The 14,976-nt window shown below is 44.9% G+C and overlaps 1 protein-coding gene, 1 long non-coding RNA gene and 1 other non-coding gene across 4 annotated transcripts; 2 read left to right on the top strand and 1 right to left on the bottom strand.

The window, feature by feature from the left end:
* Window positions 1-29: 29 nt before the first annotated feature.
* TRNAK-CUU (transfer RNA lysine (anticodon CUU)) lies at window positions 30-102 on the top strand. Its single transcript has one exon. It is a non-coding gene; the product is annotated as a tRNA-Lys (tRNA).
* On the top strand, window positions 67-3,054 carry LOC127461227 (uncharacterized). Of its 2 annotated transcripts, none has more exons than XR_007899991.1 (3): window positions 67-385; window positions 1,599-1,696; window positions 1,947-3,054. It is a non-coding gene; the product is annotated as an uncharacterized LOC127461227 (long non-coding RNA). The 2 variants fall into 2 exon arrangements; XR_007899990.1 differs by having other exon boundaries at window positions 1,596-1,696.
* A 198-nt stretch (window positions 3,055-3,252) lies between these two features.
* Window positions 3,253-14,643, bottom strand: ACTR10 (actin related protein 10). Its single transcript, XM_051768828.1, has 13 exons — window positions 14,496-14,643; window positions 12,531-12,603; window positions 11,894-11,976; window positions 10,807-10,915; window positions 9,119-9,226; window positions 8,723-8,790; window positions 8,358-8,437; window positions 7,762-7,797; window positions 6,388-6,467; window positions 6,223-6,296; window positions 5,463-5,544; window positions 4,640-4,841; window positions 3,253-3,727 (listed from the first exon to the last, which is right to left on the bottom strand). The coding sequence occupies exons 1-13, from the start codon at window positions 14,570-14,572 to the stop codon at window positions 3,546-3,548; spliced, it is 1,254 nt and encodes a 417-aa protein (XP_051624788.1). The 5' UTR covers window positions 14,573-14,643; the 3' UTR covers window positions 3,253-3,545.
* Between the last annotated feature and the right edge of the window lie 333 nt (window positions 14,644-14,976).

The following is a 14,976-nucleotide window of genomic DNA, read 5'->3' as shown; positions in this document are numbered from 1 at the left end:
GGGCCCTCCCCGTGTCGCGTATCCCCAGCGCCCGGCTAGCTCAGTCGGTAGAGCATGGGACTCTTAATCCCAGGGTCGTGGGTTCGAGCCCCACGTTGGGCGCATTAATTTTGCGCCCTCTCCCGCCGATTCCCTTTCGGAGCGCTCCCGGCGGGAAACCGCCCGCTTCGCGTTGGGCGCGGCAGTTTTGTGCCCCTCACCCGTTTGGAGGCATCCCGGCGGGAAAACGCCGCCCCACCATCCCGGCGGGGGATTCACCGCCCGCTCCTCCGCCTTGAGCCCGGCGCTTTTGTGCCCCTCATTCCTTAGGAGCGCTCCCGGCGGGAAAGTGCCTCCTCACCACCCTCTCCCAACATCCCTGAGGGGGATTCACAGCCTGCTCCTGGTTGGGAGCGTTACTTTTGTTCCCCTCGCTCTTTTGGAGCGCTCCCGGCTGGAAAACACCGGCTCGCCACCCTCTCCCACCATCCCTGAGGGGGATTCACCGCCCGCGATCCGGAGAACCGGGAGGCTCCTGTGGGAATCCCGCGAATACCGCCTGTGGAAGTGATTAATACACTGTTATCCCTGAGAAAATTAGCTTTTATAAGTGAGCTGGGTGCAGCAGTGACGTTTACGTAGTAAAGTAGGAGCTGGGATAATCTTGGCACTGAACGCTGCATGCCTGCAAAAAATTGCTCTTTTTAATAAATGGTTTTGATGCAGGAAAGTAATGCACGTAATAAAGCAGGAGCTGTGCTAATCCTGGCACCGGCTACTAAACATTGCATCCCTGAAAAAAAATTGCTTTATTTAATAAACGATCAGGATGCAGGAATCGGAGAAATTAATACGTTAATGAAGTAGGAGCCGTGGGTGCCCTCGAGGGCAGGGAGGAATTACAGAGACACCGGGACAACCTGGAGAGCTGGGAAAGGAACGGCCCAGGGAAATTTAATAAGAGCCAGGGTGGGATTCTCCACCTGGAATGGGGTAACCCTGGTTACACACAAACTGGGGGAGGAGGGGCTAAAGAACAGCCACAAGGAAAGGGATCTGGGGTTTTATAGAAGGAATAAATTCTCCCCTGTGAGGATGCTGAGGCCCTGGCACAGGTTGCCAGAGAAGCTGTGGCTGCCCCATCCCTGGAAGTGTCCAAGGCCAGGTTGGACGGGGCTTGGAGCAACCTGGGATAGTGGAAGGTGTCCCTGCTCATGGAAGGGGGATTGAAACTGGATGGCCTTTTAGGTCCCTTCCAACACAAACCATTCTGGTACTCTGTGGTTTGGGTTGGTCCAGCACTGGAACAGACTCTGCAGGGAAGTGCTCAGGACACCGAGCCTGTCAGAGCTCGAGGAGCTCTGGATGGTGTTCTCAGCCACACGATTTAGTTTAAGTGGTCCTGCAGGGACCTGGACTTGTGGGGACTTATGACTTACGGTATTACAATCCTTATGGGGTCCCTTCCAACTTAAGATATTCCCTAATTCTATGAAAAGGGAGAGGAAGGGAATGAGGTAAAGCCCCTTCTCCCAAGGACCAGCTCCCACTGACACAGCACAGACACAGGCAGACATAACAGGCTCGCGAATATTATAAAATATTCTTCCTGTCAGCAGGACTCAGCTGGAGCTGTTTGCAGTTGGCTAGCACCCATCTTATGGAATGGCATCCAGTCCAGAACCAGGAACTGGAAAATCCTCCAGTTACTGCAGAGGTTTGTGTCTGCCACTGTCCTTCAGGATAAATCATGTGTGCTCACTGTGAATTTGCTGTGAGGATCCATGGATCTCTGCCGTGCCAGGGAGGGAAGAACTACAACAGTCAGGCTGTAAAAAAACCAGCCAACCCCCTCTCTACACAATTACACATTTAGGGTGTGATCTCCAAGGGCTTCCCAGGGCAAGCCATTAATAGTCTTTCTCACCCCTTCCATGAACTAAGAATCGTGTTTATGTCCTTAACAGGTCCCAGGACTCTGCACTTCAGCCCAGCAGTAACACAGGAGTCAGGAATTCTGGTCCTGCCAGAAACAGCAGCTGTTGGAGCTGTTCAGTGATGCAGAAACCCCACAGGAGAGGATTTGTGTGGGCAGAATGAAGACAAGGTCGCAGAACACGCCAGGAGAGTTCCAGGGTACATGTGCACAGCAGCACAGGAATATCCTGGAAAAGGCTAAGAATATCCTGAATTTCCTCAGCTGCAGTCTGCTGCAGTTCAGGAAAATGACATCATTGCACCACCACGACCACGGGCTCCACAGGAGTTTCATCCTTCCCTCTGAGAACCTGAGTAATCCCTCCCAGCTCCACAGGGCTTGTGCTGATGGAAAACTCTCCTCTCGGGAGCAAGCCTTGCTAAGCTCTGGCTCAGTTCTTATTGAGGTAAAACATGACCAGGGTCACAGAGGTGCAGCCCAAATTATTCAAATTATAACAGAAAATGAGCAGCAGAGCCTGGGCCTGTGTGTTCTGTACACCTGAGGCTGGCTCTGCATCTGGAACTGGGACAGCACCCATTTATCCAGCCTGGAATTCCACGAGAACATGGTCTCTAAAAAACCAACCTCATCCCAGGACTGTAAAACAACTTTTCACAGCTACACCTGTTTTTCCATGCTTTCTCTGTAACAGCCATGCAGCTCATCCAAAGTGGGAAGAAGGCAATTTAAAAACACAGCTTCTGCCAGCACCTCTGGGGAGAAATCATTGGCAGTACTCTGAGACCTCTGTCACCAACCAGCAAAGTCTCACCTAACACAGACTCTAACACTTGAAACAGCAGTTCCTGGGTTTTGAGGCTTTTTTCATTTGAAAACCATTAAATTAAAAGGGAGCATCTCCTCCCATGTGCCAACTAACACCATGTGTTAAGGCAAAGCACATATGAAACAGGACGGCAAGTGAGCCAGTGAGTCAACTTTGCCCTCACACCCCTGTTTACAATTAATCTGCAATAATTTATTACAATTTATAATTCTGAAATCTTTCTTGGAGGAGAGATACTGGAACAGTTTTCAGCTCAGCATTACATCAGAACTACAGGCACAAGAGTTCTCTGCTAAAACTCTCAAAAGAGGACGGTGTCCAGGGGAAATACTGTCCCACCACCTTTGCTGAACAGCCCCAAACCATTTCCTCACAGGTGATTCGAGGGTGGAATATTTTAATGCAGAACTTGGCAGAAAAAAACCCTTCCATACATATTTTCCTTCCGTGGATACTTCCCCTCCTTCTTCTAAGCATATTTAAAATTAAAATCTCTCACAACAAATTCTCTCAGCAGTGCCATTTACTATACAGATAAATAACAAACAACTCAGGAGGGTACAACTCATGACAGTGCAGAATTTCTTCAGAACAAGACAAAAAAACACAGGAGATGCCAGAATGAAGTTCTTAAACTATAACTGGACATGTTTTTAAATAGTGTTAGTGCCTACACTCCCTGAAAACATCCAGGTTGCTGATATTTAATAGTGTTACACACAAAGAATTCATAATAATAAGAAACCCAATGCACATGTATCTGAAATGGTGCAGAATCCTTGTGTAACGTGCAGGTGCTTATTTCTCTGTGGAAAAAGCCCTTTTCATCAGTGGTGGGGGTGCTTTTCCAACGTCAAACATCATTTCCAGAGGAGGATTGTTCAGACAGCACCAGTCGGGAATGCGGCCTGTCTGGCTGTAATATTCCTTGGACACGGATCGGCTCCCAAGTATGTCCTGGAGTGCCCCAAAAATGGCTCCTGCATTATTGGGAAGGAAGAAAAAAACTGCATAAATCTGACATACTGAATTTCACTTTCTAATTCTTCCCATCCAGAATCTCAACTGGTTGGGGTTTTTCAGCTCTGTCCCACAAATTAAAGGCTTTCCTTTTTTCCTTTTCAGTAGCCCAGCTAATCCCAAACTGCTTCCATTTATGTCCCTTGAAAGTAACTGAAAACAAAGAATCATCTACTCTCTGCTGACAGCAAACCTGGCCTGGTTAACCAACTTCTTATGACAAAGCTTCCTAAAAGTTTTTATTTTAAGCACTTCAACCAAACCCCCTTTGTAAGGGGTTGTTCAAGGCAATTTCAAGGCAATTTCCTCTCCCCAAAAAATTATCCCACAAGTTCACACAAGCTGTGAGAAGGTCCAGCCCGTGGCAGCTGACCAGAGCTGCCCGGGAAGAAAAGCATCAAGAACTTGGTGCCTAGAAACTGTCCTGGTTTGCTAATCCTAAAAATAAGAGGTTTGAAAACTAAAAGTTTATGGTGTTAGTTACTGGCACTTGTGACCAGCACAGGGAGTTGGCAGCCTTTCCATAGCTCCTCCATCAGTGATTAAACTTGATTTTTCCATAAGGAGGTTATCTCACAAGTAGGAATCTCTGCTCTGCCTTGTTAGTATGGAGGTAGCTCTGTCCTGCACCTGAGCCAGTACCTCACCTTTCACCTGTTTCCAACTGCTCCTCACCTGTTTAAAAGCTCCCATAACCCCCAGTGCCCTCCAAATATCCCTGAGGGAGCTTTACTCCACACACTAACAATTCCCCAGAGCTCACTGCAGCTCGATGTCAACGCTTCACCTCATTTGTCCTGCTGTTTATTCATCACAAATCTCACTTGGAAGGTTTGTTTTCACCTTTTCCCCTCAGTTGTTCCCGTTCTTACCTCCCAGCCAGGCCACACAGTTGGGTTTGGCAGGTGGGGTGTGAATCCTGAAGGTTTTGGTGGCCAGTGCTTCCTTGTACTTGGGTTTCTCCACCAGGTACCTGATCTCTGCCATGAGCCTGTGGAGGAATCCCGGGAGCATCGCGGTGCCCCCGATCACCACCAGGTTCTCTGCCAGCTGCTTCCTGGTGTCTATGGGGCACTAATGCAAACAGGGAGGCAAAAATAAACACCCCCAAAAAAATCATTTTAACTGGAATTGCCTGAAGTGCATTCAGAGGTCTGTCAGACATTCAGTCCATTTCCATGCCCTCCAATTGCTGTTTTCCCATATTTAAGTGGAACATAATCAACATCAGCCAGAGGGAAATGCCTGGAGGTGCAGAGGTGAGGGGTCCAGGCACAGACCTCCTTAAACAATTTGTTTGCATAAGGAATTCTAATTGAAGTGTTTGTCATGTCAGCCCAAGTCCGTGGCTCTCCAATAAATTATGTCTCAGCAAACTTTATTTAAATGGCATCAATAACTACAGGGAGTCAACTTTAATTAACACACATCCATCACCACATAATGAAAATTTCCATTTATAGTGGTTTTCTAATGCATTTTTTCCCTAAATATAATAAGAACTGCAGTGTTTGTATATGCCAAGAAAATTTTCTGCAATAAATCCAATATGCTGCCTGTAATAAAGATGTCCAAATTAATTTTATTCCAGCTCAGGTAAATGAGCAGCCTGCAGGACTCAAAGTCTTGAGTCAATTATAACTGCAGGATCTCCAAGGCTGGAGGAATTCCATAAATTGTTTAATACAAAGATACCTGAACAAGGGAATCCAAGATCAAAGTGGCAACAGATGTCTCTTCATTATCCTGTTCAAACAGTATTTCCACCACGGAGTCCCTGTGGAACAGGCAGGAAAGTGAGTGTTAACGACAGGCAAAACCACACTGTGAGCAGCAGAGCTGAGATAACTTCAGACTTCCTGCTGCCAGCACATTGTCACCTCTGTCACACAGCCCATGCACTGGGCAGTGCCAAAGGGGAGGGGACAATCATGGAATCCTTCAGATTGGAAAAGACTCCACCACTGTTCCAACACTTAACCCTTGCAATGAAGACATTTTCCCTCATCTCCAATCTAAACCTGTCCTGGTGCAATTTGAAGCCATTTTCTCTCATCCTGTCACTTATTACTGGGAGAAGAGACCAACCCTCACCTGGCTCCACCCTCCTGTCAGGGAATTGTAGACAGTGAAAAGGTCTCCCCTGAGCCTCCTTTTCTCCAGGCTAAAATTCCTCATTCATGTCTTTAAATCTGTCTCATCATCAGGCATTAATACCCATTTCTCCTCCCCAACCCCTCCAATCTCCTTGCTCTCACCTTCCTCTCTGAGCTCTGGAGAAGCCACCACCTCCCATGCTGGGCCTGGACTGTGCCCAGCACAAAGCCTTTATTTAAGAGGCACTAAAAGCACATGCAAGTGTTTCATTAAAACTCAGTTTTATGCAAACTAATGTGCTTTTAGAGTTGAGATATATCCTCATAGTGATCAATGCTCTGTTTATGGCATTTCTCACCTGATGGGGCCAACCACATGGAGAATCTTTTCTCCATCCAAAGGATAGTCCACGTCTGGAGGCGGTGAAGGACGCTGGAAATAAAAACACAAGAGCAATATTTTAGAGGCCAAAAAGGCTCCAGCCACCTCAAAAAGAGCAGGATGAGCTTCATTCCCCACTCACCTCAGCACTGCCATCAATGTTGAACTTGGCTGCCTGGATCTTCAGCCCACGTTGGAGATCACTCACAAAGCAAGTACGGACTGCACAGAGGGAAAGGGCAAAGTGAGGCTGTTGTTGGATCTTTTCATCACCAATAAAGACTAATTTTTTTCAACTTAGAAAACAACACACAATTCAGGCCCTTGCTGGTCCAAGCCATTACCAAACAAACACAAAGAAAAGCAGCCTCTACACTCCAGCAGGGTTCAGATGGTGTCTGACCATGAGTTTAAATGAAGCTGACACCCAAACCACGCCAGGACTGGCAGGATTTCTTTCTCAGCCAAACCACGTAAGATTTAAAGTCAGAGGGATGTTCCTGATGGTGCCTTCAGCCACCACAAGGTGTCAGGGGTTGTACCCTGCTGTCAAACACTCCACTGCAGGTCTTGCACCACCACTTCAAATGAGACACTGCTCCTTTCCTGAACAAGCTGCAGTCATGGAGTATTTTTCCTGGTGTAACTCCTCAGCACCCTAAGAATTCCAGAGGGTTTTTTTTTCCTCCAGGTAACACTGACAGACCACAATCTCATGGGTATCCCAGCTGTAACTGTTATTATATACTTATTTATTTGTATCTGGCACAGATAAGCATCTTCATAAACAGCTGTTCCAAAGAAACAACCCTCCAGTACACAGACAACCCTGATTCCATCCCTAGTGTGTTATATCTGCTTCCAAAAGACTGCCTAAAAACCTGGACTGGTCAGAAAACTGTCCTCAAGTCCAGTAATTAGAAAAGCAACTTCCATTTGACAAATTATTTTGCATTTGACCAGTGGATTTCTTCCGAATTTGGTCCAAGATATATATCCTAACTGCTATTTTCTAGGTAAATATATATTTTTATATCTGTTGCACATGAAACATTACACAGGAATTCATGCAAGTTCTGCCCAAAGAAAGACTCTCTTTTTTCTGATATAAATGTAGTCCTTGTCTCATCTTGCCTACCTGATTAACACACCAAAATGTCTTTTATACATACTTTTTTTAAATTAACTTTAAAACAAACTGAGTCTTTCTAGTTAATCTACAAACAAATCTACACAACAGTGCAATCCTCTTTCTGTGCTCATCCACCAAATCCATCTCCAAGTTACATCCCAACAACATACAGGCTGAACTGAAAGAGGAGTTCAACACACAGTTTTGGTTTTGCTTTCAAAGAGTAAAAACGCCACAGGTTCTTCCAGCAGGTAAGAAATATGGCAAACAGAGAAGGGAAATAATGTCCTAAATGTAAAATATTGCAGTCTTATTATTATCATACTCTAATGCACAAGTTAATAAACCAGAGTTTCACAAAGCAAAAAAAAAAAAAAATCTTACCTTTTATGTCCTCTACTATGTCTTCTGGAACTGAGCCTGAAATGAAAAAAAAAAAATTAGATTGAAAGATTTTTTTATTTTTAAATAGAAGGAGAATTAAACTAAGTTTGAATTACATTTAATATATTAAATTTTCACTTTCACAGAATCATAGCATCCCAGAATGGTTTGAGTTGGAAAGCACCTCAAAGATCACCTCATTCCAAGGACACCTTCCACTAGACCAGGTTGCTCCAAGCCCCACCCAGCCTGGCCTGGAACACCTCCAAGGATGGGGCAGCTTTTAAAGATTGCCAAGATTTTAAAGATTTCCAAAGAAGAAAGGATATTAAGAAGTGAAATAAGGTGTTTGTCTTGCCTCAAAACTGATGGAAAAATTACTAATTACTACAGAACTTTATCTCAGCCCTTATCCAAAACTGCTGTTACGAGTGGCTTATCACAAAAATAATATACCTGTCAAATACAAGGAAAGAATTAATCCATGTGGGTGACACAAGAGGCAGTGATTACTAAACTCATTTTATTCACTGTTAGTATCAATCCAGTTTCCCTGGTGCAAGTTCACAGCACATCTGCCACATCCCAGACCTTACCCATCACAGATGGAAGGCTCTGTCCTTTGGCTAATCCTGTATCCACTGTGCACTGCTCCAGCAACTGGTACTCCAGCTCCCTAAAACATTGCACAAAGGTAGTTAAAGACAGCCAAGAACTCAGCCTGGTTCTCTGTACTACCCTTAACAGACAATATTTACCCCTTTCAGTCACATCTTTCTAAATACAAACTTCACAAGATGTAATTTCCACAGCTTTTACCACAGCAATGAAAGCCAAACAGTGGTAACTGAAAACTGGACGATGTTGCAGCAAGTTATGATTTAAAAACAAGAATCTCTGTTCATTAATCAAGGATGAACTTTCACAAATAAATAATTTGTGACCCTAATTGTGAACTTACTTGTGGATGGCCCTTCCTCCCAGGGGCAGGGAACCCCAGCAGCTCAGGATTGGAATTCCTTCATAGATCTACAGGAAGATCAGGAAATTCTCCTTTTTTTCAATTATGAGTTGTCAGTCTGCTGGAACTAAATGCTTTTCCCCTTGCATTAGCTGTTAGAAACACTTTCTGACTGCTTTTCTCCAAAAGTAATTTCTAGTTTTATAAAGGCTGAAGTCATGAACCCCCTTCCCCAGGTTTGAGGGAGCACAGATGCCCCACGTCAGCTGTGCAGGGATTCCCCAAGCTGTGACATCCTACAGCCAAAAGCCAGACTGGCTGAGCTGTTCCTATTAGTGAAGTCTATAAAAATCCCATCTTGTCACAACAGCCTTACTGCTGAAAATTCAAGGATACAGGCAGCACCAAGCTTTCTGCATATCCACAGTCCAGCACCATGGCAGAATTGATCCCAAGGGTCAGGAGAGACATCAGGTGACTTGGAGCAAACAAAACAGATGGAACCTACATGGAAACCAAAAGGACAGTTGACAGGAGTGGGGGAAAAAGAAACAAACCACTCAACTCATTTTAAGTCTTATATCAGGTTTCTTATTGTCATTGAAAAGACATCAATACACAGCTACTTGAGAAGTTGTATAAACACTTGAAGATGTGAACAAAAATGCTAGGAGACCCTTAAAAGTGTGCCTTCTGATAACACACTGCTGCACACAAACTCACAGGAGGCTCCTTAAAACATTCTCCACAAAGCAATGTGGAAACTCAGGTTAAAACTGCATGAGAATTACTTCCTTCTCCCAGAATTCCACAAATCAAGTTTCCTAGATAGCAACAGTTCCTTCCATGGAACACCTTGAAGTGTGAATTAAATCAGAAATATCAATAAATCTGGCATTTATGGGCAACATTACTGACATTTAGCTCAGAGATGTAAGTTAGAACACTGAGCCTGTATTAATAAACCACTTTTATTCTTCACACCAAATGGAAATAGAAACCAGAGAGAATTAACCTTCCATCAGTATTAACTGACTTCCTCACAAGTTACAAGGTGATTCCATCTAAATATGACTCTGAAGTCATGAGTAATTTTTGCCAAACCATTTTGGATGGGATGTGCTTTATCTGAGACATATTTTACTCCTGTAAGGGAATTTGGAAAAAACCCTCCACCAAATCACTGAAATCTTTCAGCAATTTCAAGTCATCAGAAAATTTTATCAATAGTAAGAAAGAATTATGTAGAAATTTAGCATTAGTTGGTAAACTGTGCTATGGAAGCACAGTGAAGAGGTACTGCAGACAAAGTTTCACTGCTTTTTATAGAAGAACCTTAACTTTTGTTCTGTCTGAATTGAAGGAGTATGGAATCACCTTCCAAAACATTTTCTATTACCACTAAGCCAGAATTAGCTTCAGACTTTTCACAGAATCATAGACTGCTTTGGGTTGGAAGGGACCTTAAAGATCATCCCATGGACAGGGACACCTTCCACTATCCCAGGTTGCTCCGAGCCCCATCCAACCTGGCCTTGGACACTTCCAGGGATGGAGCATCCACAACTTCTTTTCTTCAACAAATTGTCTTAAAAAACATTCATTAGGCAGAGAAGTTAATTAATTTCAGGTAAGCTCTTATCTAAATGAGCACAGCCAGAGCTCAGGTCACGTGCCAGGCAGTTATTGACTCTGGCAGAAGCCAGGAGACTCGCTGACAGAGCACTAACAAGTGTTTAAATATAAATCCTGGCTCCAGGCAGCGCTCAGTGGGGATTATTGGATCTGTCTGGGACAGTGGGATGGGAGCTCTATTATCCTATGAGCCAGAGAAACCTTTCAGAGTCTTGCTAATTGCTGCTGCTTTGTGGCCTCATGAAGAGCCAGAATGGAACAAAAATGGCCTTTAAACCAACTTCCAAGCTCTGTTTCCTCAGATGTTTCTTCTTTATGCCTCTCTCGCTCTTTTGGCACCATTTTCCTTTCTTGGTCCACATCTGGTGCTGACTGTAAGTACAACTTCTCCTGAGAAGTGCTACACTGAGCATGTGGGGCAAATTTACATATTTCTGGACAACATGTACCTCAAAATGCTTGAACAGGACCCTTGTGAGGGTGTCTCTGAAGTGGGAAGGGCACAGGACCGATTCTATGATCACCACGCGACGGTCTCGGGGATTCACCAGCAGGTGCCTAAAAAAGGGCAAGATGTGTGAACCAAAACTGGGAAGTTCAGGCACCTATTATTAGACCCACCTTATATTTATATCCCATTTTCCCAAAAAAAATCCTAAAAATTTGCATTTAGATAGCATTTCCTACAGAAGATCCCAGAGTCTTCTTCACAAATATAAAAACCCTAATGCTTTCCTAGGAAAATGTTAAGAAAAGTGTGGTATGGAAAACAGAGCTTGTAGTTCTGAATATCCACTATATACTTCTAAATCAATATAAAGAAATGCAAAAATAAGTTGTTACTGGCTTGTTCAGTGTCACACAGCATCATAAAAGACAGAGAATGATGATACAGATTTTCTGATTTCTGTGGAAGAGAAAGGAATTGTCGTGATTTCAATTACAAAGCAATGGCCAAGGACAAGAGAAGAAAAGAAAACCCAACCCACACCAGAAGATCTGAGGCCCAGAAATCAAATATTGGTTTCCCTGTGATGGTTTTTCACTGTGTAAAAATAAGGATTGGAAGCAAAGAGGAAAGACTAAGTCCAACGCTGTTATCCACTAAGCGTCCTAAAAATACAATAAAAAGATGTATTGTTGAGGTAAAAATATTCCACAGATTAAGATTCCTCCTTCCAAACCACTGTGGAGAGCTCTGCACTGGTACAGGATGAGCTCCAGCCTGACCAGAATCAATGCAACTTCCTGGGTAATGACTTCCCCTTATCGAGCCCTTCACAAATGGCACAATTAAAGGGCAACTTATCAAATAATTTCTATTTCTAGAGAGCAACTGCTGCTGCAGGACATGAGCTGGCTGTGATACAACCCAAATCTCAGCAGCACTGAACCTCTCCTGCAAGAACAGAGCCGGGCAGCTACTTTTAAAGTCTTGTTTGTGGTTTTTTTTCCTTACCCATCAGAGCTCAGTGACCCTGCTCACAGCTCTGCAGGTGCTCAGAGAGGAGGAACTGCCAGCCAGGGATCTCTCACCTGAAATACAGCATGTGGATAAATTCCTTCAGGTAGGAATACAGCTCTTCAGTGTTGATGTTGTACTGAACCACCCTGACAGGCTGGGAAGGGAAAACACCCACAGTCAGTGATTACATGTAAATATACACAGGGTATGTGAAGAAACAGGATATATACAGAATATATTATACCTGAACATATCTAATCTGGCACTGTATACACAGAAAAACTCACTCTTTGCTCTTTGTCCTTAAAGCATCTCAGAAACTCACCCTATAACTAAACTCCAGAGTTTATCAATGCTAATTTTGCATTATTATAATTATTTCTCACTATTACTATTACAGGCAATTTGACAGTATTTTCCAAACCTCCACTGTCTACCAAAAGAAAGTACAAAAAGCTTAACTAGGCAAAGCAATTTCTCAGAAAATACCCAAATTAAATCAGCATTGGCATCACATCACTTGTATCAAGTCACAAGCTTCTAAAGGCAGCAGCTAAAATACTGAAAAATATAATAATATTCCAGAATATTTTATTCAGAGAATGAAAACAGAAGAACAGCTTGTGATGGACAGAAAAAGCACCTGCAAATCCCTTCTATCTCATAGCACATCAAACACTATAAAGCAGTTGAGGTAACACATTTCACCTTTGAGACATCAGGTTTCTTTATCTCACTGGGGATGATGCATCTTGGTCCTGTTTCTCCTGCAAAGCCACACCTGAAAGAAAATGCAGAAAACTTTAATATTTGAAGCCACTATTTAACACACTGGGCCTGGGAACCATCAGAGAGTGATTAATTAGGGCTGTTTCTGGGACTGCAGAGGGGTGTTTTGCACACAGATTTTCTATCTGGCCATTTACAGATGGATTAAAAGATAGAGAGAGATTCTATATCTTTTTATTGACCCTCTTAATTTATCCCAACAAGATAAAAATAGCAGCAATCTCCAAACAAACTTTTCAGAAGCCCACCTGCTCTTCCCAAAACACACAAGAACGATGGACTGAAGAAATGAAAATTAAAACCAAAAGAAATTCAATTTATTTTAATAAACTCAGTGCCCAAGATTTGTTTCACCCCTGTCAAACCTCAGAAGAAAACTACAGTAGGAAACCAAAAAGCTGCTGGACTTGGAGCACTTTTAATGCAGAAGGTCAATTAATATTTGATTTTCATAGTTGACAACTGTCAACGTGTTGGATCATCTCAGAAAAAAAAAATTAAAATGGCCACAGTTCAGAATTTAATTATTTTCTTTGGTCTCTCAAAAAATTCCTGTGCAGTCCCAGTGTGCACAGGTAGTTTCCCCAGCCTGTCATCCTGACAACTTTTGAATTTTTGGCTGATTTCAGCCTTATTTGGAAATGGGCAGAGACATCTCTCATACAATTAAGCTGTTATTTCTTTACAAGAATGAAAGCTGAAAACAGGTCCTAAAAAAAGAGAGGAAAAGCTTTCCCATGGGAGCATTTTATTGGATAAATAATGCCCAGGGGATAAACCTCATAAAACCATAAATTTGGGGAAAGCCTCTGATTGGCCACAGGGCACAAATCCACAAAAAGCCACCCCTGGAATCACTTGTTTCCATCCTGTTAAATCCTCTCATTCCCAGGTAACAAAGCTGCTGCTGGTCTGCAACTACACCGTCACTTAAAAAAAACCCAAACAAATACAACTAAATAATAAACCAGTTTTGGACAAGGAACCCTGTCCCCTGTGATTCCAGCCTGTTTTGGCAACCAGGGAACTTCCCACGGCTTCCAGCAGGGAAACATCCACATGGACACGGCCACGAGCCTTGGAAGAGTGCTCAGAGCTCAAGGGAGAATTATTCTTGTAAGATAATAATAATAATTATCAGCTCACTGACACCCAGAGAGCATTTCCAGACAGTTTTAACCCCAGATATGGTTTAACTTTCCTTAAACAGCCCCTTTGTCCTGAGGGCCCCTTGGACACGAGGGGGGTTTGTAACACAGGGGGGTGTTTGGACACTTGGAGGGCAGAGGCAAAGCTGCACTTTTGGGCCACGAGATGAATTTACTAAATAAACACCTGAGTGTTTCTGCCTCAACCGCAAGCTACACCTTTTTGTAACCTAAAACACCTGATTAAAAACCAAATCTGTTATTTTTGGCTTTGCACCGCATTGGTCAACACAGAAAAGGAGTGAAGGGGAAAACCCCACATAACTATTCTTAGAATCCCAGAATGGTTTGGGTTGGAAGGGACCTTAAAAATCATCCCATTCCACCCACCTGCAATGGGCAGGGACACCTTCCACTATCCCAGGTTGCTCCAAGTCCCGTCCCACCTGGTCTTGAACACTTCCAGGGATGGGGCAGCCACAGCTTCTCTGGGCAACCTGTGCCAGGGCCTCACCACCCTCACAGACAAGAATTTCTTCCAAATATCCCATCTAATCCTGCCGTCTGGCAGTGGGAAGCTATTCCCCCCGTCCTGTCACTCTATACCTTGTCCCAAGTCCCCCTCCACGCTCCCGGAGCCCCTTCAGGCACTTGGAAGTGGCTCCGAGCTCTGCCCACACCATTCCCTTCTCCAGGCCGGACACCGCAAATCCCGGCAGCAGCGCGGGGCACTCACTTGGTGAAGGCCTGTCCCAGGTCGATCACCACGGCGGTTTTCTCCCCGCCGCTGCCGAGCCCCTCGTAGAGCGGCATCGCTGCCCTTCGCTCCCTCCTTCCTTCCCTTTTCCCTCCCTTTCCCTTCCCGCCCCTCCCGCTCCTCCTCCTTCCTCTGCCGCGGCTCCGCGGGGCCTTCCTGCTCCGCGGCGCGCCGGGCTGCCCTCGGCGCCTGCCCGCCGCGCCGCCGTCACTCTGCCGCCCCGCCGCCTCAGTGGGAGCCCCGCCGCCCCTCTCGCCCACCCCGCTGGGCTTCGAGAGTGTCCGGGAGCGCCGCGATGCGGCGGCGGGGGCGGTGCGGGGCGAGTTCCCCTCAGCTCCGCGCCGGCGGCGGGAAGGGCAGCGGGGCCGCGGAGGGGCCTGAGGGGCGGCGGGGCCGGAGGAGGGCGGGGCCGGGAGCTCGTGGGCGGGATCACTTTGTGGGCGTGGCCGTGTGAGGGCAG

The sequence above is a fragment of the Manacus candei genome, unplaced genomic scaffold (assembly GCF_025592945.1).
Source record: "Manacus candei isolate 608988 ecotype Guabito, Panama unplaced genomic scaffold, ASM2559294v1 h1tg000097l, whole genome shotgun sequence".
Taxonomy (NCBI): domain Eukaryota; kingdom Metazoa; phylum Chordata; class Aves; order Passeriformes; family Pipridae; genus Manacus; species Manacus candei.
This window is presented reverse-complemented; position numbering and strand designations above follow the sequence as displayed.